At 46.8% G+C, this 24,997-nt stretch overlaps 1 protein-coding gene across 4 annotated transcripts in view; it reads right to left on the bottom strand.

Moving 5' to 3' along the window:
* LOC143816926 (gametocyte-specific factor 1-like) overlaps positions 1–24,997 on the bottom strand; it is a 157,537-nt gene that overhangs the window by 106,782 nt on the left and 25,758 nt on the right. For 2 of the 4 annotated variants that reach the window (XM_077297917.1, XM_077297916.1), the window contains exons 4-6: positions 6,035–6,132; positions 5,753–5,879; positions 518–598 (exon numbers count right to left, since the gene is read on the bottom strand). In XM_077297917.1, the coding sequence (XP_077154032.1) occupies positions 518–598; positions 5,753–5,879; positions 6,035–6,132 (306 nt within the window). The remainder of the gene's footprint in view (positions 1–517; positions 599–5,752; positions 5,880–6,034; positions 6,133–24,997) is intronic. The other 2 variants (XM_077297920.1, XM_077297919.1) reach the window with 1 other exon arrangement.

Here is a 24,997-nt window from a genome sequence, read left to right as displayed (position 1 = left end):
AATACAGACCCTTCCGTGAGCCTCCTATGGACAATAAGCAAGAACTGGTTCTCTGGGAGCCAGCAAGAGTGTGTATGCTGCAGAGGAGCTAACTGTTTTTGTGTTAACTTAGTGTCAGCCTCCTTGTAGTAAGCAGCATACAACCCATGGTCTGTGTCCCCCAATGAGGCGAAGGAGAAATTTGGAATGTTCATTAAGTGGTTAAGGGAATAGAAAATCAATATTTGATGAAAGGTGTGACATTTTCTAATTGTCATATCTTCAATATTTTCATAAACAAATATTGATCAAAATTTACCACCAGCATGAAATACAACATGTCCCGAAAAACCAAACAATCTCAGAATCACTGGGATATGTTGAAGCGTTTTAAAGTACACAAAGACGCTGGCAAATTTGAAAAAAAAATGAGGCTCGGGCCTATAATGTCAATCAAACCAACTTACGAAATTACCATTTTCAGTGAGTTTTTATGTGTCCCACCCCCTAGAATCAGAATGAAGGTTATTTTGCATACCATTATCCCAGTCCTCATTGCAGGGAGGAGAGTTCCATCGACTCGGGCTCACATCCCTCTTGTACATACTCTTTTCATCAGCTGTAAAAATAAGTTAAACGCAAATTTATGAAAACACGGCAACTTCCAAGAGTTGTAATAGTGGTAATTAGTCAACTTTAGTGGACCTGTCCAGAAGCAGTAATTGCTCAAACATCTAGATGACGAAAAGGTTTTCCATTTTTTTTTTTTTTTTAATTCTTTAAACTGATTACTTCTGTCTGGTTGTTGTGAGGTCAGTTTCCTGGTTCTTTATCTTAAGTGACACTTGACTCAGAGCAGTTGAATTCCATAGCTGGCTTTTGCCTGACTTCACACTCAGAATAACCTTCCTGACATCTGGCGATAAATGTGTCATTATTATTTTTTATTATTATAGCACCATTTATTTCATGGCGCTTTACATGTGAGGAGAAGTATACATAATAAAAACAAGTACAATAATCTTGAACAATACAAGTCACAACTGGTACAGGAGGAGAGAGGACCCTGCCCGCGAGAGCTCACAATCTACAAGGGATGGGTGAGGATACTTTAGGTGAGGATAGAGCTGATCGTGCAGTGGTTTGGTCGATCGGTGGTTACTGCAGGTTGTACCGGAAGAGATAGGTCTTCAGGTTCTTTTTGAAGGTTTCAATGGTAGGTGAGAGTCTGATATGTTGCCATAGAGAGTTCCAGAGTAGGGGTGATGCGCGAGAGAAATCTTGTATGCGATTGTGGGAAGAGGAGATTAGGCTACGTTCACATTTGCGTTGTGCGCCGCAGCGTCGGCGCCGCAGCGCACAACGCAAACAAAAACGCGGCAAAACGCATGCTAAAACGCTGCGTTTTGCGCCGCATGCGTCCTTTTTGGCCGAAAGTTGGACGCAAAAAAAATGCAACTTGAAGCGTTTCTTGCGTCCAACGCTTGCGGCCATGCGGCGCAAAACGCAGCACAACGCATGTCCATGCGCCCCCATGTTAAATATAGGGGCGCATGACGCATGCGGCGCCGCTGCGGCGCCCGACGCTGCGGCGCTGACCGCAAATGTGAACGTAGCCTAAGAGGGGAGTAGAGAAGGAGATCTTGTGAGGATCGGAGGGTGCGTGCAGGTAAGTACCGGGAGACGAGGTCACAGAAATATGGAGGACACAGGTTGTGGATGGCTTTGCATGTCATGGTTAGGCTTTAGAACTGGAGTCTCTGGGTAATGGGGAGCCAGTGAAGGGATTGACAGTGGGGAGAGGCTGGGGAATAGCGGGGGGACAGGTGGGCAGCAGAGTTTAGAATAGATTGGAGGGGTGCGAGAGTGTTAGAGGGGAGGCCACAGAGCAGGTGGTTACAGTAGTCGAGGCAGGAGATGAGGGCATGGAATAGGGTTTTTGCAGATTGTTTAGGAATGTACGGATCCGTGAAATATTTTTGAGTTGAAGTCGGCAGGAAGTGGAAAGGGCTTGGATATGTGGTTTGAAGGAGAAATCCGTGTCAAGGATTACCCCGAGACAGCGAGCTTGTGGGACTGGGCAGCCGTTTACAATAATGGATAGGTTCGTTGGGGGGAAGGGGGGGGGGGTCGCGTGAGATGGGGGAAAGATGATGAATTCTGTTTTGTCCATATTAAGTTTTAGAAATCTAGCGGAGAAAAAGGATGAAATAGCGGATAGACATTGAGGGATATTCTGGTTAGTAGGGTGGTGATATCTGGTCCAGAGATGTACATCTGTGTGTCGTCAGCATAGAGATGATACTGAGAACTGTGAGATTGTATGAGCTGTCCCAGGCCAAAAGTGTAAATGGAGAAGAGCAGGGGCCCTAGAATTGAGCCTTGCGGGACTCCGACAGATAGGTGGCGAGGTGAGGCGATGTTTGAGTGGGAGACACTGAATGTCCGGTCGGGGGTCGGAGGAGGAGGACAGAGCAGTGTCGCTTGCTCTTGGCGGTTAATAGGTAATTGGTGACCTTAGTTAGGGCAGTTTCAGTGGAGTGGTGTGACCGGAAGCCTGATTGTAAGCGGTCGAAGAGGGAGCAGGAAGATAGATGGGAGGACAGTTCAAGATGGACGTGTTCCAGTAGTTTTGAGGCATAGGGGAGAAGTGATATAGGGCGATAGCTCGATACAAAGGATGGGTCAAGAGAGGGCTTTTTGAGGATAGGTGTGATTGAGGCATGTTTAAAGCTTGAGGGGAAAACACCAGTTAGTGATAGGTTGAACAGATGGGTTAGGGTTGGGATGAAGTGGGAAGAGATCAAGGTCAAGTGCACAGGTGGTGAGATGCGATCTTGAGAGTAGAGTGGAGAGTCAACCATCGTAATGGTGGAGAAGTTGGTTTTGGAGGTGGAAGGCTGGGTAGTTGGGAGGAAGGGCTCTGGGGGTTGTCGACTAAAACTCTCTGATGTTCTCAATCTTCTGCTTGAAAAATGAGGCACAGTCTTCAGCTGAGATGAGTAGGGAGGGAGGAGTAGGTTTGTTTTGCTGTGGCGAGTGTGGTCTTGAAAGTAGTGAGGGACTGTTTGAATGCTCGTTGGAGTGGGATCTTTTCCATCTCCGCTCAGCAGCCCTGGAAGCTCGCCTCAGTTCTTTGGTTAGGCTGGTGTGCCAGGGCTGTCTGTTGATTTTGCGAGCTTTGGTATGTGTGAGAGGAGCAAGAGATTCCAAAGCTACAGCTATTGTGGTGTTATATAGAGCGGCAGCATCATCCGCATTGTGTAGGGAACTTATGTCTGTGAGAGGGAGGAGGGATTCAGAAAGTGAATGTAGATCGAGGTGTTCAAGATCTCTGCGAGGGTGTGCAAGTTTGTGGGGTGGGGATTGTAGACAAGGAGTGGAGAGGGAAGAGAATGTGAGTAGATTGTGGTCATAAAGAGGAAGAGGTGAGTTAGAGAGGTTAGATAGGGAGCAGAGGCGGGTGAAGATGAGGTCCAGTGTGTGACCATCTTTGTGAGTGGCTGCAGAAGACCATTAAGTGAGGCCGAAGGAGGAAGCGAGAGATAGAAGTTTAGTGGCAGCCGAGAGGGAAGTGTCAATGGGTATATGTTGAAGTCGCTCATGAGGATAGTGGGGATGTCCGCAGAAAGGAAATTAAGTAGCCAGGTGGTGAAGTGGTCAAAGGAGATGGTGGCTGGCCCTGGAGGGCAGTAAATGACAGCCAGTTGGAGGGGGAGTAGATGCGCACAGAGTGCACCTCAAAGGAGGGGAGGGTTACAGAGTGTGGCAGTAGGATTGGGGTGAAGGAGCAGTAAACTGACAGGAGAAAACCAACTCCTCCGCCATGCTTGCTGCTGGGGCGGGGTGTGTGAGAAAAGTGGAAGCCACCATACAAAAGTGCAGCAGGAGAGGCTGTTTCAGAAGGGGTGAGCCAGGTTTCGGTGATGGCGAGGAAGGAAAGTTTGTGAGTAATAAAAAGATCATGGATGTAGGAAAGCTTGTTGCAGACAGAGCGAGCGTTCCATAGAGCTCCCGTTAGTGGGACTGGGGAAGTGGGGGCTGGGCGAATGGGTATAAGGTTAGAGAGGTTATGGAAATTTGCGATAGAGCGTGGATGGGAGGTAGAACTGACTGGGGATGTGGTGAGGAGGACCAGGATTTGGAGAGATCACCAGCAGTGAGAAGGAGCAGAGAAAGTGTTAGCAGGTGGGAGCAGGAGAGGGCATTAGGTGGCTGTCTGTGGTTGGAGACAGAAGATTGTATGTTGAGGAACAGTTCTGAGGAGGTGGTGAGATGGATGGGGAGAATTGAGGAAGAGATGAACAGTTCCTCACTAGGTGTAGGGATTAGGGGAGTTGACAGAAAGTGAAGGATTATAGAGGTGAAAGTGAAAACAAACATTTACAGTGCCATGTGTTAACCGAAAAAAGGCCCAGCAAATGTTGCAAACTAAGGCTGCTTTCACACTACCGTCGTTACGGGGCCGTCCCACCGATGCATACTGTGCAAAAAAATGCCCGACGTTGGCAGCGGAAGCAGTCTTAAGACGCTTCCGCTGCTTCATTGTAAGGTCCGGGGAGGAGGGGGCGGTGTTTCGGCCACGCATGCACGGTCGAAAATGGCGGTCTCGACGCACAAAAAAGTTACATGTAACTTTTTTTGTGGCGGCGGTGTGCCAAAGCACGACGCAACCGTCGCACGACGGTTGCGACGTGTGGCGATACGTCGCAATGCGTCGGTAATGTAAGTCTATGGGGAAAAAAACGCATCCTGCAGAAAACTTTGCAGGATGCGTTTTTTCTCCTAAACGACGCATTGCGACGTCCACCGAAAAACGCTAGTGTGAAAGTAGCCTAACACAAAGGGATAAAACAATGTTAAATACAATTTTCATCCTTACAGCAGACATTTGACTCCGGTTTACTAAAGTCTCCAGGAAAGTGGCATCACAGAAACCATACAGAAGTATTTAAGCGTTTTGCTAGAATGGAAGCCTATGGGAGCCGGAAGGTGCCGGATCTGGAAAATGTCAGATTCCGGAGTTGGATTCCATTTTTATTTTTAAACTGAGCATGCTCCAATTTTTTTTTTTAATCCAATTATCTGGATATGCTAGTTGGATCTGTCGAAAAAACGGATCAGTCGCATCAGTTTTTCACAATCTGCGACGGATCTGTTTTTTTTTTTTTTTCAAGATTTGACTGATTGTGCCTGATGGCAAAAACCTGATGTGTGAAAGTAGCCTAAGGCTTCTTTCACATCTCCGTCATCGGGGGGCCGTCGCAATCCGTGGTTATGGCAAAAAAACGTATCCTGCAAATGTGCCCTCAGGATCCTTTTTTTTGCCATTGACTTGAACTAACGACAGATTGCGACAGATGGACACACGTTGCATCCGTCATGCGACGGATGCGTCGTGATTTTGCGGTCCGTCGAGACGAAAAAACTTTCAATGCAACGTTTTTCCGTCCGTCTAATCCGCCATTTCCGACCGCGCATGCGCGGCCGGAACTCCGCCCCCTCCTCCCCGGAACTCACAATGGGAAGCGGATACGTCGTAAGACTGTTTGTGACAGCCCCGTACCGACGGAAATGTGAAAGAAGCCTCAGCCATTACACAGTACACAGCATGGGCACATTTATAAGAGATTCTCAGCACAGGAACCTTATTTTTTTTTTTTCAATTTAAAAACACATCCGATTGTAGAAATTATTATTCTAAAATCTATTGATTAAAATGAACTTTGTTCAAGGGAAAATCCATAACTAATTATATAAATGCTTGACTTGCCAATGTCCTGTTCAATGCAGCCTTTGTCATCGCATCTGGAAATGTGGAAACTCAGCTGTCCTCTAGGTAACACATGACGGGCATTAAAAGGGCAGGTGACAAGCTGATTGGCAACGCCACCGTGATTCTAGAAGAAAACCTTTTGTTACATACTTACAAGCCATAACGTACATAAAAGTAAACTAAATTAAAAAAAAAAAAATAGCTGTGTGAAATGGGTCCACCTCCCAGCACTTCTGATCTTCTAGATACATTATTTTTGTGTCTCTAAAATGCACTGACCTTTCTGCACTTTATCAGGTGATAAGGAAAACGACAAGCTCTTATTTGGTGATTGGAATCATACGGGCATTGCAGTAGTCTCTCAGGATCCTGTGGGTCTACAGTATTTAAAAAAAGAAAAGAAAGAAAAGATGAGACATTGTTCACATCACTGATGTAGTGTAGGCATGACTGCTAAACCAAGTGATTGGATGCAGAGGTTACATAAGCTGTAGTCAGTAACCTGTAGTCATCACATTACTGCTGCAGCCTTTCAGTAAAAATAGGGGCAGCAACAGTAAGAGGATTTCTGGAACTTTCCCTGAATTCTTTCTTAGGCTGTGTGCACACAATGAGGATTTAGTGCTGATCCAAAGCGGATTTTTCCGAGCAGAAACGCTGCAGATCCGCACTGTGATTTACAGTACAATGTAAATCAATATAAAAAATAAAATAAAAAGCTGTGCAGATGGTACAGAAAAATCAGTGCGGAAATGCTGCGGATTTTAAAGAAGTGCATGTCACTTTCTTTGGGCGGATCTGCAGCGTTTCTGCACCCTTCCATAATAGAAATCAGCAGTGGGAAAAATCTGCATCAATTCCGAGGCAAATCTGCAAAAAATCCGCAGCTGCAGATTCTGCCAGGAGATGCGGATTTTGTGCAGAAAATTCTGCACCCCATTCCCTACGTGTGCACATAGCCTTATAGCCTTCACTGGGGGACAAGGGAAACCATGGATGTTATCTGAAGACACCAACATTAAAAAAAAAAAAAGTTTATTCCGCCCTCAGCATGCTAGACTCACGTACTGGCACCAAACTATTCAGTAACAAAGTAGAAGAAGTGACAAAACTAGAAATGGGTGGACCACTGGATGTTCCGTCCGAAAAGTTACAAAACGTTTGGGTACCAAAACAGTACCCGGACCCCATAATCACTTGAATGGGGCGCCCGAACATCCAGTGTTTTCCAAACTGTCATGTGCATGACAGCACAGCAAAACACTGCTTCTGATCGGCAGTAAAATCATTACCGCCGGTCAGATATCAGCGGTTCCCACACTGTCAAATGACATTAGTGAGCCCACACCTGTAATCAGAGGTAAAAAGTTTGCCTCCAGTCACTGGCGTCAGCTGATGGTACTACTGCTCCCATGAGCCTACATATGCTGCTAATATCAGCGAGAGCAGGCGGCGGTGATGGGAGTATTCAGCCAGAGTTGTTAAATAATTAAAAAAAGAAAAACGGCCAGCCAGGCCAAACTCACAGCTGGGGGCTGCAATCCTCAGATGTCAGCTTCAGCGAGGCTAGTTATTAAGATTAGAGGGGTCCCTACTACTATTTTTTTTATTATTTTAATAAATTTTAAAAAAAAACAATGTGGTGTCACTGTTCACTGTGAGAAATCGGTAAAGTCTGAGCTCAGCGATACAACATGAGACTTTCTCACTGTGCTAGCGGTGATCTCACCGAGGTTACCGCAGTTCATTTGCCCAGATTTGAATGCGGTCTCAATGACCGGTGGTAACCTAGATGACATCACAGCTAATCACGGATGCCGCGCTTGCAGCAGCTCATTCCCCAGTGGTTCTCAGCCTGGACGGTTGCATCTTACTGTTATCTGTTTATCCCCCAAACATGGCGTGGGACATAACGACAGACAGGTGAAGGTTATTACTTTTATTTTTGTTTTATTACTGGAGACTAGGGATTCAATGGAATGGCCGTTAGGCGAGTATAACTTACTTTATTTAAAAGTAAACAGTGTGTTTTGTTTTATTTCAAATAAGAGACTTTATTCTGGCGGTGTGTTTATTTACAAAACTATAGAATTAGTAATGGATAGGTGTCTTATAGACGCCTATCCATTACTAATAAGTGAGCTTGATGCCACCTGACTATACAAAGTTGACCTCAACCCCACAAATATGAACCCCACTTGCCACCATTACAGGGCAAGTGGGAGGAGCCAGGCATAGAAATGGTCCATCTAATAGAGGTGTCTTCTCTTGGCGGCTGTGGGCTGCTATTAGGTAAGGGGGGGGGGGGGGGGGTGAGGAAGAAGAATTATAGATGGCCACTCAACAGCCTCAGAATACCAGCGCCCCCCCCCAGTCTGCTTTAGCTTGGCTGGTTGTCAAAAAAAGGGGGGTGGGGGACCCACACTTTTTAAAATTTACAGCGCAGACGCCGGCTGATGAATACTTCCATTGGCCGCCACCTGCCCTCACTGTTAGAAGCAGAAGCAGGCTGATGGGAGCAGTAGTTGTGGGGACCGCGGATGTCTGACTGGCGGGATTGACTGTACTAACAATCAGAAGCAGTGTTTCCCACACTCATGCACATAACAGCACAACACACCCAATGTTTGAGGGGGCCACACCTGAACAGTAACACAGACTTCCTGATGAAGTCAGTGTCAGTGCCCGAGCAGGTGTTCGGTATGGACACCGAACTTTATTGTTCAGGTCCGTGTATCTTTAGACAAAACCAAAAATTCACATTTCTTGGACACCTCAATGTGATGGGGGGGGGGGGGGATGTGGAAACCATGTGACATTCCCACAGTAGTCCCAGGTGTGGGATAACGTTAGAACAAAGATTCAAAAATAATCCGCAATCAGTACACTTGCAGCATTATTCTGTCAAGACTCTTGTCTGCACACTTTAAGGCGTCTGAGTTTTAGAGAAAAGTGGATGAAACACCAAGTGACCGCCTTAAACAGTTGCCGGTTAGAGAGCTGATGGCCTAAGGCCGAGAAAAACCCTTACCAATCGGGGTATAGCGAGCTGGGCCACTTTACACTTGGCACAGTAAGATTCCAGAATGGGAGCTTAAACAAAGCTATGGTTGTCTAGAAGAAACTAGCTGCCTGTGGAGCACCATTCAGGAATGAAAAAAGCAAGGCATCTGTGTTGGGAACTTGCTGCAAAACCACCTTGTCCAAGTTAAGGACAAGGAAGGGAAAGAGACATTAAAAAAAGCCATCAGCTCAAAGACTCAACTGATGGATGTGATTGCTAGGAGAAAAGCCTCTTTAAAAATGAGAGAAGTAGCAGAGATAGGTCCTTAATTGGCTCAAAAAAAGGTTGAAGAGCCCAAAAACAAGTTAAGGTACCAGAGACACAGGAGAGGAAAGGGTGTGGAGCAGAGTGCACAGCTTCCTTAACCCCTTAGTGACCAGTCCAAATTTTTTAAGTCTGACTAGTGTCACTAAGTGGTAACTCTGGAATGCTCAACAAATCCCAATGATTCTGAGATGGCACATTAACATTAGTGACAATGGTAAATTTAGGTCAATTTTATTTAAAAAAAAAAAAAAAAATTTCACAAAACATATCAAACTGAGTTATCATCCCTTTAATCCAGATAGTCATACCATAGAAAAACAAATTCGTAAAACAGGAATTTTGGTTGCTAAGGCTACTTTCACACTAGTCCGTTGGTAGGGGCCGTCGCAAACAGTCGGCCCGACGGACAGTGTGTTAATGTAGCACAACGTGGGCAGCGGATGCAGTTTCACAACGCATCCGCTGCCCATTGTGAGTTCCGGGGAGGAGGGGGCGGAGTTTCAGCTGCGCAAGAGCAGTCGAAAATGGCGGACTCGACAAAAAAACGTTACATGGAAAGTTTTTTGTGCCTACGGTCCGCCAAAACACGAAGCATCCGTCGCACGACGGATGCGACGTACGCAATCCGTCACTATGCGTCACTAATGAAAGTCTATGGAGAAAAAACGCATCCTGCGGGCAACTTTGCAGGATGCGTTTTTTCCTCCAAAACGACGCATTGCGACGTGCGTCGAACGACGCTAGTGAGAAAGTAGTCTTACCGTAAAATCTGTTTCTCGGAGCCTTCATTGAGGGACACAGGAAACCATGCATGTATGCTGCTGACACTATGCACAAAAAAAGGTTAGCTCCTCCTCCGCAGTGTACACCCCACAAATCGGCACTAGGATAATCAGTGAGAAAGCCGTAGAAGCAACATGTAAAAGAAAGATAACAAACTCAAACTGTAACAATACAATAAACAGAGCTGTTAAACTTGGGAGGGTGCCGTGTCCCCCAACGAAGGCTCCGAGAAACAGACTTTACGGTAAGCAACCAAAAATCTAGTTCTCTATCGCTTCATTGGGGGACACAGGAAATCATGGAACGTCCCAAAGCGGTACCCAAGGGGAGGGAACAGCAGACCTCTCCAATCAGGTCGGAGAACACAGCACCGCCTGCAAGGTCTTTCCTACCCAAGCTGGAACCCGCTAAAGTGTAGGCATGGACCTAGGCATGGACTCTGAAAAATATTTTGCGAACAAGTGGATGGAGGACCGATTAACGCTCTGCAGAGCGGATATCCTAGGTGTACCGCCAGGAGGCGCTCACTGCCCAGGTAGAGAGTGCCTTAAACCCAGGAGAGGGCGCTCAGCACTGACCCGGTAAGCCTCCAACTGCCCTCCGGATCCAGTGAGCAATCGTTCACATGGAGGCTGAAAGGCCTCTATACACACGAGCCCGTGTTCCGAGGTGCAGGCAGGGGGGGCTTTCAGCCTTAGCCGGATAGATGCATGTCGCCCTGACCAGATCTGATGAGAGCGCTACAAAGGAGGAGTCCAAGCCGGACGAATGGAAGGGAATCAATAATGACGGACAGAACCATAATGAGAACACTGGCAAGGTAGGGAAAGAGCACTGAACCCGTGATCCACAGAATGGGCAGAACCGCTGTCACAGTCTCAGCAAGACTCTGTGGTCGATAACCCAAAAGGAAAGACTGCAAAATGAAAATGGACCCGTCCTTCGCAAAACGCAGGAATCTCTGATGCCCTGAAGAAATAAGGACATGGATAAAGGCTTCCATGGAACAAAAAAAAACTGCGGTTCCGAGGAAGAAATTACTGAACGAAGAGACTCCATCCTGAAAAGACAAAAATGGAACTCCTCTGTTAAGCAATCTTAGATCCACGAAGTGTCACGTGGAGGAAAATCCACCAGGACTGTTCCTCGGGGATCTATCCCTCGTGTCACAGAAATGCCCGGAAGATGATTTAAAGGAAACCTTTTTCCTAACTCTGGGAGCATGTGACTTCTCTTGGCGGGAGAACTCCTCCAACGAAGGAGAAACGTTAAAAGTGCTGAAACAAAAGGACAATGACGAGGTTTGGCCAGTGGTAGGAGAGAGCTCGTCCCTTTGGTGGCCTCCCTAATAATTTGGTCCAACTCTGAGCCAAACAGATGGGAATCATGGAAAGGCAAGTCTGTAAGGGACTTCTCTGCCAAGACTTAAGCCAAATGGTTCTATGGATGGCCACAATATTGCTGGACACCCGAGCAGCACATGCAGTGGTGTCAAGGGAGGCAGACACCATGTACTTCCCTGCAAGAGTAATTTGGTCCGTGAGGTCGGCCAATTCCTCCGGTCGGGCTCCAGAAAGAATGCACATGCGGCTATAGACTTTGCCACCCAGGTGGAGGCAAAAGCAGGGCACAATGTAGCGGCGGCCGCTTCAAAAGGCTGACCTTGCCAAGGACTCCATGAGCCTGTCGCTGGTATCCTTGAGGGATGCTCTGTCTGGGAGATAAAGGACCATATTGGTAGAAAGTCTGGAAACCGGAGGGTCCACAGTCGGAGAAGTGGTCCAGTTCCCAGTGAGCTCAGGAGAGAAAAGTGATAAAATACCGAGGCGCTTCCCTCTCAGGAAGCGGCTGGTCAGGTTGTCCCATTCGGTGGAAAATAGCTACTCAAATTCTGTCTAAACGAAACCACCTTTTCAGCGTTAAAGGTATGGTTGACTGCCACGATGAGGCTCTGAACCATGTCTCTCCTATTAGAGGTGCAATGAGAATCCAGATTTGAGTAATCCTCAGACAGTACATCCAAAACGACCACGGCTGACTCTGGGGAAGAGGGTCGGAAAATGATGTCCGTCAGCAGAGACCGTGGGGAGAAAGGGAACGGGAGAAAGAAGTAGAACGATGCCCCTGCCTAGATCTATTACGGCCCTTTCTGGTAGGCACAGCCGGAGAGTCCTGCGATCCGCTAGTAACGGCAGAAGTAGGAAGAGGATCTGTCAAGAATGTACACCAGCGTCTGGGACACCCTGGTGAGGTCCATAACAGATTGTGACAGAGGTAGCCCACACGGATAGGGACACCACTCAACTGGGGAAGTAGGGGGACTCCTGTGTAGCAGGAACGGGGGGACTGCCGCAGTCCTGACAGAGGGGAGAGGACTGACCTGAAGAGAGTTTGCATTTACATGAAGAGCAGAAAGTGCCTGAGGGTCATTCCATGTCAACTGAACCAATGATTTTTACCACTATTTTTAATTCTTGTGAGATTTTCAGTATTGAACTGAGGTAAACAAATCGTAAATCGTGTACTGGTAACCAACTTGCCGTTTGGTCCAAACTAGTCTTTTGAGATTTTGTTATTTGGTAATAGTGTGTCAGAGAATGCAAAATGTGAAGAAAAAAAAAAAACTAGATATTTTTTTTTTGATTTTCAAAGTTCGGAAAAAGTGCGAATTTCGGTGTTGCCTGACTTTACATTTCTCCCCATAACTCAGGCTAGAAAAGAGATAGAGAAACAAAATAAACACCATTCTACTCAGAACTGTACAGGCTTTCACCAGATATGTCACAATAGTATCTTTGATAATATTTTACCTATGCGAACGCAAGCGCAAAACTTTAAAACGCATTTCCGAAAAAAACTATTTAATTTAAAAAATTCAAAAACTTCACATGTGCCTGTTATTCTCCTAGCCACTTCTGCACCAAAATACAAAGCTGGGATCGTGATGGGATCATATTTTAAAAAATAAAACTATTACAGTGTCAGTTCAAAAATCTTGATCTCAGATCTGTTCAGCCTGTGGTCTAACAGTGTGGGGTCTAGATTTACCAAATAATCCATGATTGCTAGATATTACGGTATTATTTTATTATGTTAGAGCTTAGAAGCAGGAGAGGACAGAGGAGGAGCTTTGTTAGGGCCCAACCTGAGAATGAGCAGGGGTAGACAGTGACTGCAGAGCAGATGACAGGCCGGCAGCTCCAGCCTCCAGAGGCCATATTCACACCAAATCTTAACACCGATGCAACTCCTCAAATGGAGGGAGAAAAATATTCTCAACATCCAGTTCATGTATTGTACAAACCAGGACTACGAAGAGGAGGAGGAGAGTTTGTGAAAACATCGGTTACAGGAAGCAGAACCCATCACAGGGACTCAGCAATACCGCACTGTCATCCCATGTAGTGGAAATAAAGACAGTGACGTCCATGACGTGGTAGAAGGCAGCACAAGATCGGCAATGGATGACAACTGGTGATGTGACCTGTGAATATGATCAGCGCTGGCGGCTATTGGACTCTCCAAAGATTGTGAAAATGAAGACGTAGAAGTGACTTTTCTGCACCTTCTGGTCCAGCGCCATCCTTTGTGTATCCAAGAAAACCAGACATTGTAAAGTTACAAAAATCAGATATTAACTCAGGTGGAGCAGAGCACCGTGACAGCCGCACATACTCTGACACAGAAGGAAACGGCCATTGCTAGTGAGCGCTTATGGACAAGATGACATTTCACCCACTAGAAGGGACACATTGATGATAACAGGCCAGTGTAAAAACCTACTATTAATTGTTTGATTAGTTCATATTTTATAGTACGAGGATTTAACTACTGGACTATTCTTCTTAAACACTTCAGAAATGACATGTTTAGTGATATAGTAGAAAAAAAAAAATGTTCCATGTATAAATAGGTGGTAAAAATATTGGTTCTTTTAATCTTGTTTTTAACATATAATTAGGATCAGACTGTATTTAGAAAATCACACTTGAGGATATGATCACGTTTTTTCTTTTGGCTTGTTCAATGCATTCAGGTTGAAAATGCTGAGCAAGTTGTTATGATGATTAAGATGTATTTATTTTTTGTGTTTCTTTATTGTTACATATAAATGTTGAATGCAGCAAGTTGTAATTTGAAAAGAAAAAGGGAAGAAACTCACACAAACATAAAATCAGATGTTTCAAGGCTTAAAAAAAAATACAAATGTGATAGGTCCCAAGTTGAATCCCTGTACAAATATAAACAAGGACACAAATAACACATGCATGTTTTCACAATTTTAAAACATACGTTTTTTTCAGAATTGCGCATCAAAATGTTTAATTTGATTTCACCAAAACAAAATATAAAGAAACAGTCTTGTGACATATCAAATGAAAGCCGGTACCGTTCTGAGAAAAATGATGCCTCTCCCACCTCTATCTTAATTCTAGCCCGAGATATGATAAAAAGTGTAAAGCCATACCAGGCCAAAAATTAACTGATGAAGGAAAAAATTCTAAACTTTTAATTTGTAATTAACTAAAGTTGTACTTCATAAAAACAAAAAATAAAAAAAATCTAAAGATGTCAGGTAAAAAAAATATTCATATTTGGATCACTTGATATGGAATGACCCCTGACAAGAGCAGAAGAAGAGGAAGCAGGAGGGCGAGAGCGCTCTCCTTTAGAGATGGCCATAAGAAGCAGACCCACTAACTGATGGTGCCAGAAGGTTAGGGAACAGAGAGCTGAGGAGTGTCAGTCTGCAGAGCAGAGATACTCACAGGAAATGGCAGGTCCTGAAGAACTGCTCCCAGGCTTTAGACCAAGAGAAACAAGCAAGGATGCAGGTCCAACTAAGATATGAGAGAGAGAGAGAAGAGAAAAGAGAGGAGAGAGAAAGAGAAAGATGGATGGATGAAAAGCCAGCTCACTGAGGCCGGAAGGAGGGGCAGGGCAAACCGCCGGAGCAAAGAGGCAGAGAAAACCTCTCAATGGAGCAGTAGGAGTGGCAAACCGCCGGGGCAAAGAGGCAGAGAAAACCTCTCAATGGAGTGGTAGGAGCTAGTCGACGGGCCCAAGAAGAGGATCATAATCACCGGGCGGGAGTAAAGCCCACCCGACGACACTGGGAAGGGGGCAGGGCCAAACACCGGGACTAGGTCGCGCTGAAGTCGGGGCCTTAATTAGTCGCAGAGGCCCGGATATAGCCTTTGCTAGCTATGAAAGTACAGAAAAAGGTACCCGGCAGACAGGGAAGCGAAGATCCAGTACTGAGGACAAAGTCAAACATCACACGTCAGGTAACCTCCAGAAAAAGGCGGAAAAGGTCCCATATAGAGTAGAAAACTGAATAAAAATTTTGGTAAGAGGGAGGAGGGAAGGCAAGACCCATCTATCCTCTTCTGTTTTCCTCCATCTTCCTCTAGGTCTTAGCTTCATCATCTTTATCCTCTTTCTTCATTATTCGAATCTTCTCTGACAGCTCTGGACTGGAATCTGGTGGAGAAAGAGAAAGGTAAATGTACCTCTCCATCCTGAAGACATCCAAGAAATGGAGTATGAGGGACGTCCATGCTTCCTTAAACTGACAGGCTCTGGAGGGCGAGGGGGTAGGAGACATGGACCAGGACCAAAAACGGATCACTTAAAACAATTCTGTGTTAGGAGTTGGGTCCTGCCGGCTAGACATGAGGATACACAGTGGCAGTACACGCCGTACTCAGTCTCTATGTGGGAGTACAGTTGTGACTGTTCACACTGTATCCCCTCTAGTAGTAAAGGAGAAGATCCACCTGAAAAAGATGTCACTGGAAAACGCCAAAAACAGAGGTACATATGGGTCTAGTGAAAGACCGATGTCCACCTCCTACTGACACCAAGTTAAATTGATTATCCTAGTGCCAGTTGGTGGGGTGTACACTGCAGAGGAGGAGCTAACTTTTTTGTGCATAGTGTCAGCCTCCTAGTGGCGGCAGCAGCAGCATACACCCATGGTTTGCTGTGTCCCCAATCAAGCGATAGAGACATTTCCCTCATGTCTGCTTTAAAATCAGCACCATTTGTAAAAGATGGATTTTTGGTATTTACCGTAAAATCTCTTTCTTGGAGACTTCATTGGGGGACACAGGTTACCATGGGTGTATGCTACTGTTGCTAGGAGGCTGACATTATGCAAATAAGGAAAAAAATAGCTCCTCCTCAGCAGTATACATCTTCCGACAGGCACAAGCCAACTCATTTGGTGCTAAAGCAGTAGTAGAAGCAAGTATGAACAAACTCAACCCATGTACCAACCCAAAACAACAGCACATTGGCCAACACGGTACAACATTAAGGGAGGGTGCTGTGTCCCCCAATGAAGGCTCCAAGAAAGATTTTACAGCAAGTACCAAAAATCCCTTTCTCCCTTCATTGGGGGACACAGGTTACCATGGGACATCCAAAAGCAGTCCCATAGGAAAAGTATGCAGAGAAGAGAAATTAGGTCGGCCGGTGGGAAATCACCGCCTGCAGTATCTTCCTACCCAGGCCTGCGTCAGCAGAGGCATGAGTGTGTGCACCTTGTAAAACCTCACGAAAGTGTGAAGGGACAACCAGGTTGTGGCCTTGCAAACCTGCAAAACCGAAGCCTGGTGACAAATGGCCCAGGAAGATCCCACAGCCCGGGTAGAGTGAGCCCTCACCCCTGAAGGAGGCCGTTTGTCCTGAACGCGGTATGCCTCCAGAACCGCTGAACGAATCTAACGAGCGATTGTGGATTTAGAAGTGGGGAGCCCCTTTCGACGATTTTCATAGACGACAGACAATTGGACTGACGAAAAGAAGCAGTCCTAGAAAGATAAGACTAAAATCCCTGACCAAATCCAGCTTGTGGAGAGATCTTTCCAAGGGATGAACTGGAGAAGGGCAGAAGGAAGGACGATGTCCTCGTTGATGTGAAAGGCCTAAACTACCTTTGGCAGAAAGGAACAGGCCAGAGGACCACCTTATCCTTGTGCAGATTGAGGAAAGAAGAACCGTAGGACAATGCTGCCAACTCAGACTCTCCTAATAGGGGTGATGACGACCAAGGCCACTTTCCATGAAAGGAGGGAGAAAGAAATGTCCTGAATTGGTTCAGAAGGCGCACGCTGGAGGGCGCCCAGGACAAGGTTGAGATCCCATGGATCAACAGGAGAATGGTAAGGGGGCGTTATGTGAGCGACGTTCTAAAGGAAGGTCTTCACCTGGGGAAGGGAAGCCAGATCCCTTTGGAAGAGCACGGACAGAGTGGGCACCTGACCCTTTAAAGGTACTTAGGTAAAGGCCCGAGTCGAGACCCGTTTGAAGAAAACCAAGAACTGAGGGAAGGGAAAATGTCAAAGGAAACAAACTTGTCTTCACACCATCGGAAGAAGGTTTTCTAACACCTATGATAGATGCATGAAGATACCGGTTTTCTTGCCTTAATCATTGTCTGTATGACGCTGTAAGAAAAAAAATCTGCGTCCCTTAGGACTGCAGCCTCAAACAGCCATACATTCAAGTTCAGAGACCAAGAATTCGGGTGGAAGAGGGGCCCTTGTGATAGAAGATCTGGACGGTCTGGAAGCCTCCAGGGGACGTCCGATACCATGTTCACTAGCTCCGCATACCAGGCTCTCAGAGGCCAATCTGGAGCTACTAACAGAACGGGGACCCCCTGTGCCTTTACCTTTTTTACGATCCTTGGTATCAAGGGAAGAGGTGGAAATAGATAAGGCTACTTTCACACTAGCGTTAACTGCAATACGTCGCAATGCGTCATTTTGCCGAAAAAACGCATCCTGCAAAAGTGCTTGCAGGATGCGTTTTTTCTGCATTGACTAACATTAGCGACGCATTTGCGACGCATTGACACGACGCAACCGTCGTGCAACGGTTGCGCCGTGTTGTGGCGGACCGTCGGGAGCAAAAAACGTTACATGTGACGTTTTTGCTCCCGACGGTCCGCTTTTTCCGACCGCGCATGCGCGGCCGGAACTCCGCCCCCACCTCCCCGCACCTCACAATGGGGCAGCGGATGCGCTGGAAAAATGCATCCGCTGCCCCCGTTGTGCGGCGGAGACAACGCTAGCGTCGGTGACCTCGGCCCGACGCACTGCGACGGGCCGAGCCCAACGCTAGTGTGAAAGTAGCCTTTATCTTTTTTACGATCCTTGGTATCAAGGGAAGAGGTGGAAATAGATAAGGCATCTGAAACTGACCACAAGTGCTTTGCAACCGACGGCCATCCCGGGACCTGGCTACGTACTGGGGAACCTTGTGATTTGTTCGAGAAGCCATTAGGTCGGCATTCAGAGCGCCCCACCTCTGACAAATTTGGTTGAAGACGGAGGGGTGGAGAGACCATTGGCCTGACACGAGCCCCTGACAACTCAGAAAATCTGCTTCCTATTTGTCCACCCCTGGAATGTGGACAGCTGATAAGGCGGGAACATGGCTCTCCGCCCAACACAGAATCTTTGCCACCTCTATCATGACATACTTGCTGCGAGTTCCGACTTGGTTGTTTATGTAGGCCACGGCTGTGGCGTTATCCGACTAAATGCGGACCGGTTTGCCCACGAGGAGGGACTGCCAGCGGAGGAGGGCAAGAAGGATTGCCCTGATCTCCAAGAGATTGATTGGGAGGAGGGCTTCCTGAACATTTCAGCAACCGTGCGCTGTGAGATGAAGGAAGACCGCTCCCCAACCCTGAAGACTGGCATCGGTGGTGATGACCTGCCATTGGAGAGGAAGAAATGACCTCCAGGGCAGGACAGAGGCGGATAGCGTCCAAGTAAGAGACTGCCTCATATTGTGCGGGTAGGCGAACTGGATGATCCAGGAAAAGAGCTCCTGTCCCAGGTAGACAGGAGGGTCAACTAGAGAGGGAACTGGAACTAAGCATAAGGTACTGCTTCCATGGAGGCAAGCATCTTCCCCAGTACTCTCATGCAGAGCAACAGGGGAAAAGGGACAGGGCACTTTAGGGCTTTGACTCCCTGCCGGAGAGATAAGAACTTCTCCTTTGGAAGAAAAACTTGGTTTTGGATGGTGTCGAATTCCATGCCCAGGAACACGAGACGCTGAGTTGAAATTAGGGTCGACTTGATTATCCAACAGAGACTGATCAGCGTGTCCAGAGTGATCTGGAGGCTCTGGTCGCAGTCTCAGCAAGACGGGCCCTTGACCAGGAGATCATCGAGATAAGGGATTATGAGAATCCCTTTTGATCGAAGGATGGCCATGACCGCCACCATGACGTTTGTGAAGACCCCAAGAGCAGATGCCAGGCCAAACTGGAGCGCTGTGCCTGTCGGAAGGTGTATACCGCCGAGGAGCTATTTTTTCCTTATTTGCATAGTGTCAGCCTCCTAGCGACAGCAGCATACACCCATGGTAACCTGTGTCCCCCAATGAAGCGAGAAAGAAGAGAGAAGAAAGAAGGGGTTTCAAAATGTAGTAGTAATTCATTTTTGTCAAGGAAATTTACAAAAAAATATTTAGGGACCTGTACAGGTTTGAAGCAACTTTGGGGATCCTATATATTGTAAACCTCTAAAATACCCTTTTTAAAACAGCACCCTTGGACATATTGAAAACGGCTGTCAGGTAGTTTATTAACCCTTCAGGTGATTTTCAGTAATTAATGCAAAGTGACATGACAGGAATGAAAAAGCTGATTTTTACCACCTAAACGTCGCTAACATCTTAACAGGTTACAACAGCCGGCAGACTAAGGCCGTTATTTGGTCGTGAATTGCCATGGCAAATATCAGGACCACACAATCATGATCTCAGGGTGCCGATGGGGATAAAGAGGGAGCCCCTGCACTCTGTTAACCATTTATATGATATAGTCACTATTGACAGCAGCATCTAAGGGGTTAACCCGATATGGACGGTGCCAACAATGATCGTGGCTGATGCAGCAAGTTGTCAGCTATAGTGTTCAGAAGACAGCTGCTGGATTGTCACCTGTATGTGGATGCTATTTTGTTATATCTCAGGTCAGTAAAAAAAGACATTTTGGTGGCCATTAAGGGCTTAAAGTCATCCAGGTTCCTCTGGAAGAGAACAAACAAGTCAGATGGGCCCTTGTAGTCACAGAGCAGTAAGGAGATAACAACCAAAAGGGAAAACGACATAGGAACATTTTGTTGGATTAAAAAAAAAGCCTACCAGGTATGCAGATAAGATATGCAACAAGGTAGGTTTATGCACACTAATTCTGAATGACCTGATAAGAGGCCCAAAGCCATCACAACAACCGTGGCCTCAAAGGCCAAGCTTTTAAACTGAGTGACTGAATAAGGGTGGGAAAGGGGGACCATGGGAAAGCCAGCACATCAGAGGAAGAGACGCAGGATCTGGACATGAGCTCTGGAACATTGTGGTTCAGTCTGAATGCTATCAAATTAATGTCCAGAGTGTCTCACAGAGAACAAATCTAGCTATAGACCTCTACATGAAGGTACCACTCTCCCAGTGATAAGCCACTTTCTAAGCTGGAAAGGGTTAATTATATAACTCCCGGTATGTTGACAGCTGAAATAAAAGGGATTAGACCTACCGGTATAATTAGGTTTCCAGGAGTCCATTTATTACAGCACTATGGAGGACTTCCTCCTCCTTGCAGGCACAGGAAGCACACAAGAGGTTAAAAGGCCACTCCCCACCCTCATTCCCTTTTAAACAAGTAACACCATGGATGATGCAACGTAACACATTTATTGGGCCAGTCTCACACGTCCAGATAATTCTGGTTCCGGAGTTATCCGTGTCAGTGTGCTCACGTGCGACAGCCATGTGCCGCCCGTGTGCCGACTGAGGACCACACGGACCGTGCAGGAGACAGCGCTAGAGTTAAGCGCTGTCCCCCGTGCGTGTGGTGCTGAAGCCGGCATTCATTCCTTCTCCCCAGCAGCGTTCGCTGGAGAGAAGGAATGAAAAATCAAGGTTTTTTTTATTTTTTGTGTGTTTAAAATAAAGTTCCTGGTCACCTCTCGCCTCCCACCCCCTGTGCGCCCGCCCGCTGGCATTAAAATACTCACCCAGCTCCCGCGATGCTTCCTCTCAGCGCCGGCAGCTTGTCCTGTGTGAGCGGTCACGTGGTGCCGCTCATTACAGGGATGAATATGCGGCTCCACCCCTACGGAACTTTATTTTAAACGCAAAAAACCCCCTTGATTTTTCATTCCTTCTCTCCAGCGAACGCTGCTGGGGAGAAGGAATGAATGCCGGCTTCAGCACCACACGCAGGGGGGGACAGCGCTGTCTCCTGCACGGTCCGTGTGGTCCTCAGTCGGCACACGGACAGCATCCGTGTGCGGTACGTGTTTACATGGACCCATTGACTTTAATGTGTCCGTGTGATCCGTGCGCTCCCACGAACACTGACATGTCTCCGTGTTTTGCAAACGGACACACGGTCCGTGAAAACACGCTGACATGTGCAGAGACATTTATTTTAATGTGTCTACGTGAGTCAGTGTCTCCGGTACGTGAGGAAACTCACCACACGTACCGGAGCCACTGACGTGTGAAACAGGCCCTAAACATATCATAATAAGACATATGACATACATAATCAGGGAGGGAACTAACCGTGCTGTCAGGATGGACTCCTGGAAACAATTACCAGTAGGTCTAATCCTTTTTTCAAGGACGTCCCTCCTGACAGCACCATGGAGAATACCAAAGAAACTTCAGGGTGGGATCACAGCTTGGAGAACCATTCTCCTGAAAGCTGTTTGTTGGCTAGATAATACGTCCAGTTTGTAGGGTTTACAAAACGTGTCTAGCCTGAACCAGGCTGCGGGCCTACAAAGTTTGGCTTACTGATGCTCCTGCTCGCTCTGCCCAGGAAGTTGATAACGCTAGAGTTGAGCGGGCTGTTAATCCTACAGGAGAACTAATGCCCAGCGACTGATACGCTAGGGAGATCACTGAAGCGATGGTGAACTTGGAGGCTTTTTTTCCTTTAATTTTTCCACCCAAACAGAACAAAAACTCTGATCCTGCCTCCACTTGCGTGTGGGCCTCAATGTAGTCAATGATCGCCTGTCTAACATCTAAGTTATGTAGGGCCCGTTCTTTTTCGTTCAAGGGGTTTTCGCAGAATGAAGTACAATCTCCCGATTTAAATTCTGACTGGACTTTGGTGGGAAGGAGGGGTCTAACTTCACGATTATCCGGTCATCCCAAATTTGGAGGTATGGGTCTCGAATGGACAAGGCCTGAATTTCCCCTATCCGTTTTGCTGAGGTGATAGCCACTAATGTCACCTTCATGTTAGATGCAAGATGGGATATCTGACCCCCAGAAATGACGGTCTCAGAATAGGAACCGAAGAACTAGATTTAAGTCCCAAGGGGGAACTGATTGCCTGATCGTGGGGCACAGACACTGAATTGCCCTGACTAATCTTATTACCCATGGATGAGAAGCCAGGGAATAGTCGAGGAAGGTACTTAAGGCTGAGATCTGGACTTTTAGGGTACCGGGTCTAAGCCCCTTATTAAAGCCTGCCTGCAGAAAATCTGAGACCCTTGGAATATCCGGCTATCTTCCAGAAAGGCCAGACCTGCCACCCCCCAGACAGAACCTCTTCCAGATTTTTAAGTAGATTGCGGCTGTAACTGGTTTTTGGTTGGATTGGATTGTGGATATCACCTGGTCCAATAATCCCCGAGCCCTCAGGATGTCCCGCTCAGGATCCAAGCCGACAGATGAAGCCTCCCCATTTTCTGGTGAAAGACTGGACCTTGGTGGATAAGATCTTCCCTCTGTGGCAGCAGCACCGGGTGTTTCTCTGCCATAATCCCTAGAAGCGGAAACCAACTCCTTCTTGACCAATAGGGCACAATAAGAAGTACTCTTGCTCAATCTTCCTGAGGATGGTTGGAATGAGAGGTATCGGAGGAAAAGCATAAGAGGGATCTTCCCCAATTCTGACTCAGCGCATCTACACCCTCTGGCCTGACGGGTTCAGAGAAAAACCTGTCCGCCTTCTTTCTGGTTGCGAACAGATCTATCTGCGGCCTGCCCCAACGATGGCAAAAAATCCTGGAACATCTCCCCGTTTAGCTCCCATTCGGTTGTCCAGATCTTTCATCTGCTTAGGTAGTCTGCGACGATGTTCCGGGATCCCTGTAGATGGATGGAATCGATAAGTGTGTTAGAAGATAGCCGACAGCACAACAGATATGTGGATGCACGTCCTAATTCCACTGAACCCGATGGAAAAGATACATACCAAAAGAAAAGTCTTTTGGGATGTTATCGATAAGACTGTTCTTTCCGCCCAGGAAAATATCTTCCCTGATAGTTCCTGGAGTCTTCTATGCCTGGTACCTCCCTGATGGTGCAAGGAGCATACCGCTGTCATATTGTCCGTGAGGATTTTGATGCGTCGACGCCTCAGCTGGGCCTGACTATCTTAGAGCTTTCCGTAAAGTTCCCTGTAATTGGAGCAGCTGGATTGTATGCTTATGGGCCACTCTCCTTGAAGAATTCTTCCCTCCAGGTGCACCCCCATCCCCACTTGCTGGCATCTGTGGCGATTGTGACTTCTGGATAAGTAATCCAAGGAACACCCTCCTTTAGGTTTCTTAATTGAATCCACCATAGTAGAAACTTCTTGCCTGACGGGGATAAGAATATTTTCTCGTCGAGGGAGGATTGGCGACGATCCCAGACAGCCAGGATCTCCCTCTGTAAAACTCTCGAATGAAACAGAGCCCAGCGAACGCAAGGGATACAGGCAATCATGAGGCCCAAAACTCGCATCACTGTCCTGATAGAGATACAACCTTTCATAAGCTCCTTTACTCTGCTCCGCAAGGTCCTTTGTTTCTCCAGGGGCAAAGAGGAAGTTCTGCGACTGGAATACAGCAGGACTCCCAAGAAAATTTATAAAAAAAAAAAAAATAAAAAACACACACACACACACACCTTTGTTAGGTCTGATTTATTTCTGTTCATGATCCAGCCGAGGGATTCCATAACCGCTATGGATTTTTCTGTGTTGGGAGTTCTTCCGATGAGTTCGCCACTAGGAAGTCATCCAGGTATGGTATGATGATTATTGCCAGGTTTCTTAGAAAAGCTACCATCTGAGACTAGCTTGGTGAAAATTAGAGGAGCTGACGATAGGCCAAATGGAAAACACTGAAACTGAAAGTGGCAGGTCCGATCTGGCAGCCTCACCGTAAATTTCAGGAACCTTTGGGATGCCAGGTGGATAGGAACCTGATAGTAGGTGTTTCTCAAGTCTATTTTGCACATTAGGGCGTTTTTATTAGGTGGACCTGACCGACTCCATCCGGAATGTAAGAGACCCAGGCGTTTAGGGGTTTTAAGTTCATAATTGTGCGAAACTCTCCTGGTGCTTTTATGATGGAAAACAGAGAGGAGTAGTGCCCCAAGCCTATTTCTGCCCAGAGGACTGGCACTAACTGCTGAGTTTGCTATATCTACCAAGTCTGACCGTAATTGGGAGTCTGATTTTACCGTAAGGGGAGCAATGACTCGCTGGCGGGGAGGGGTGCAAATTCTATTTGATAGCCCTCTGATATGGTCTTTATGACCCACTGATTCTGAGTGACCCGAGATCTGCTTGAATCGCCCCCCCCCCCCCCCCCCCAATCCAGACAGCGTCATTGTTTCCTGGACCTCTACTCTTTCCGCCTCTAGAGTGGGAACTACTGTAGGGACCCCTATAAGAGTTTCCCTGGTTCCTGTACTCTTTTTTTATATATAGATGCCCGGCCTACGAAAGGGCTGCTCCCTTCTTTGTCTTCCGGGAACCCCTTCTTTTTGTCAGCCGACTTTTGTAGAAAATCATCTAGTGCAGGGCCGAATACTCTTAACCCTGAGAAGGGAAGAGAGCAGAGCTTGTTTTTTGAAGCACCATCCCCGGACCAGGTTTTTAACCAGAGCTCTGCGAGACGTTGGAAAGCAAGCCATTTCTGGCCGAGAATCTTACCAATTAAGCAGATGCAAAGGCCAAGAAGGCTGTAGCCGACTTCATGAGAGGAATGGAAGCTAAGATACCCTCCATTGGGGTTTTGTTAGACAAGTGCTCCTCCAGTTGCCCCATCCATAAAAACATAGATCTAGCAACTGAAGTAGCG

Source organism: Ranitomeya variabilis, chromosome 3 (assembly GCF_051348905.1).
Source record: "Ranitomeya variabilis isolate aRanVar5 chromosome 3, aRanVar5.hap1, whole genome shotgun sequence".
NCBI classification, from domain to species: domain Eukaryota; kingdom Metazoa; phylum Chordata; class Amphibia; order Anura; family Dendrobatidae; genus Ranitomeya; species Ranitomeya variabilis.
The sequence above is the reverse complement of the archived record's forward strand: the minus strand, read 5'-3'. Positions and strand labels throughout refer to the sequence as shown.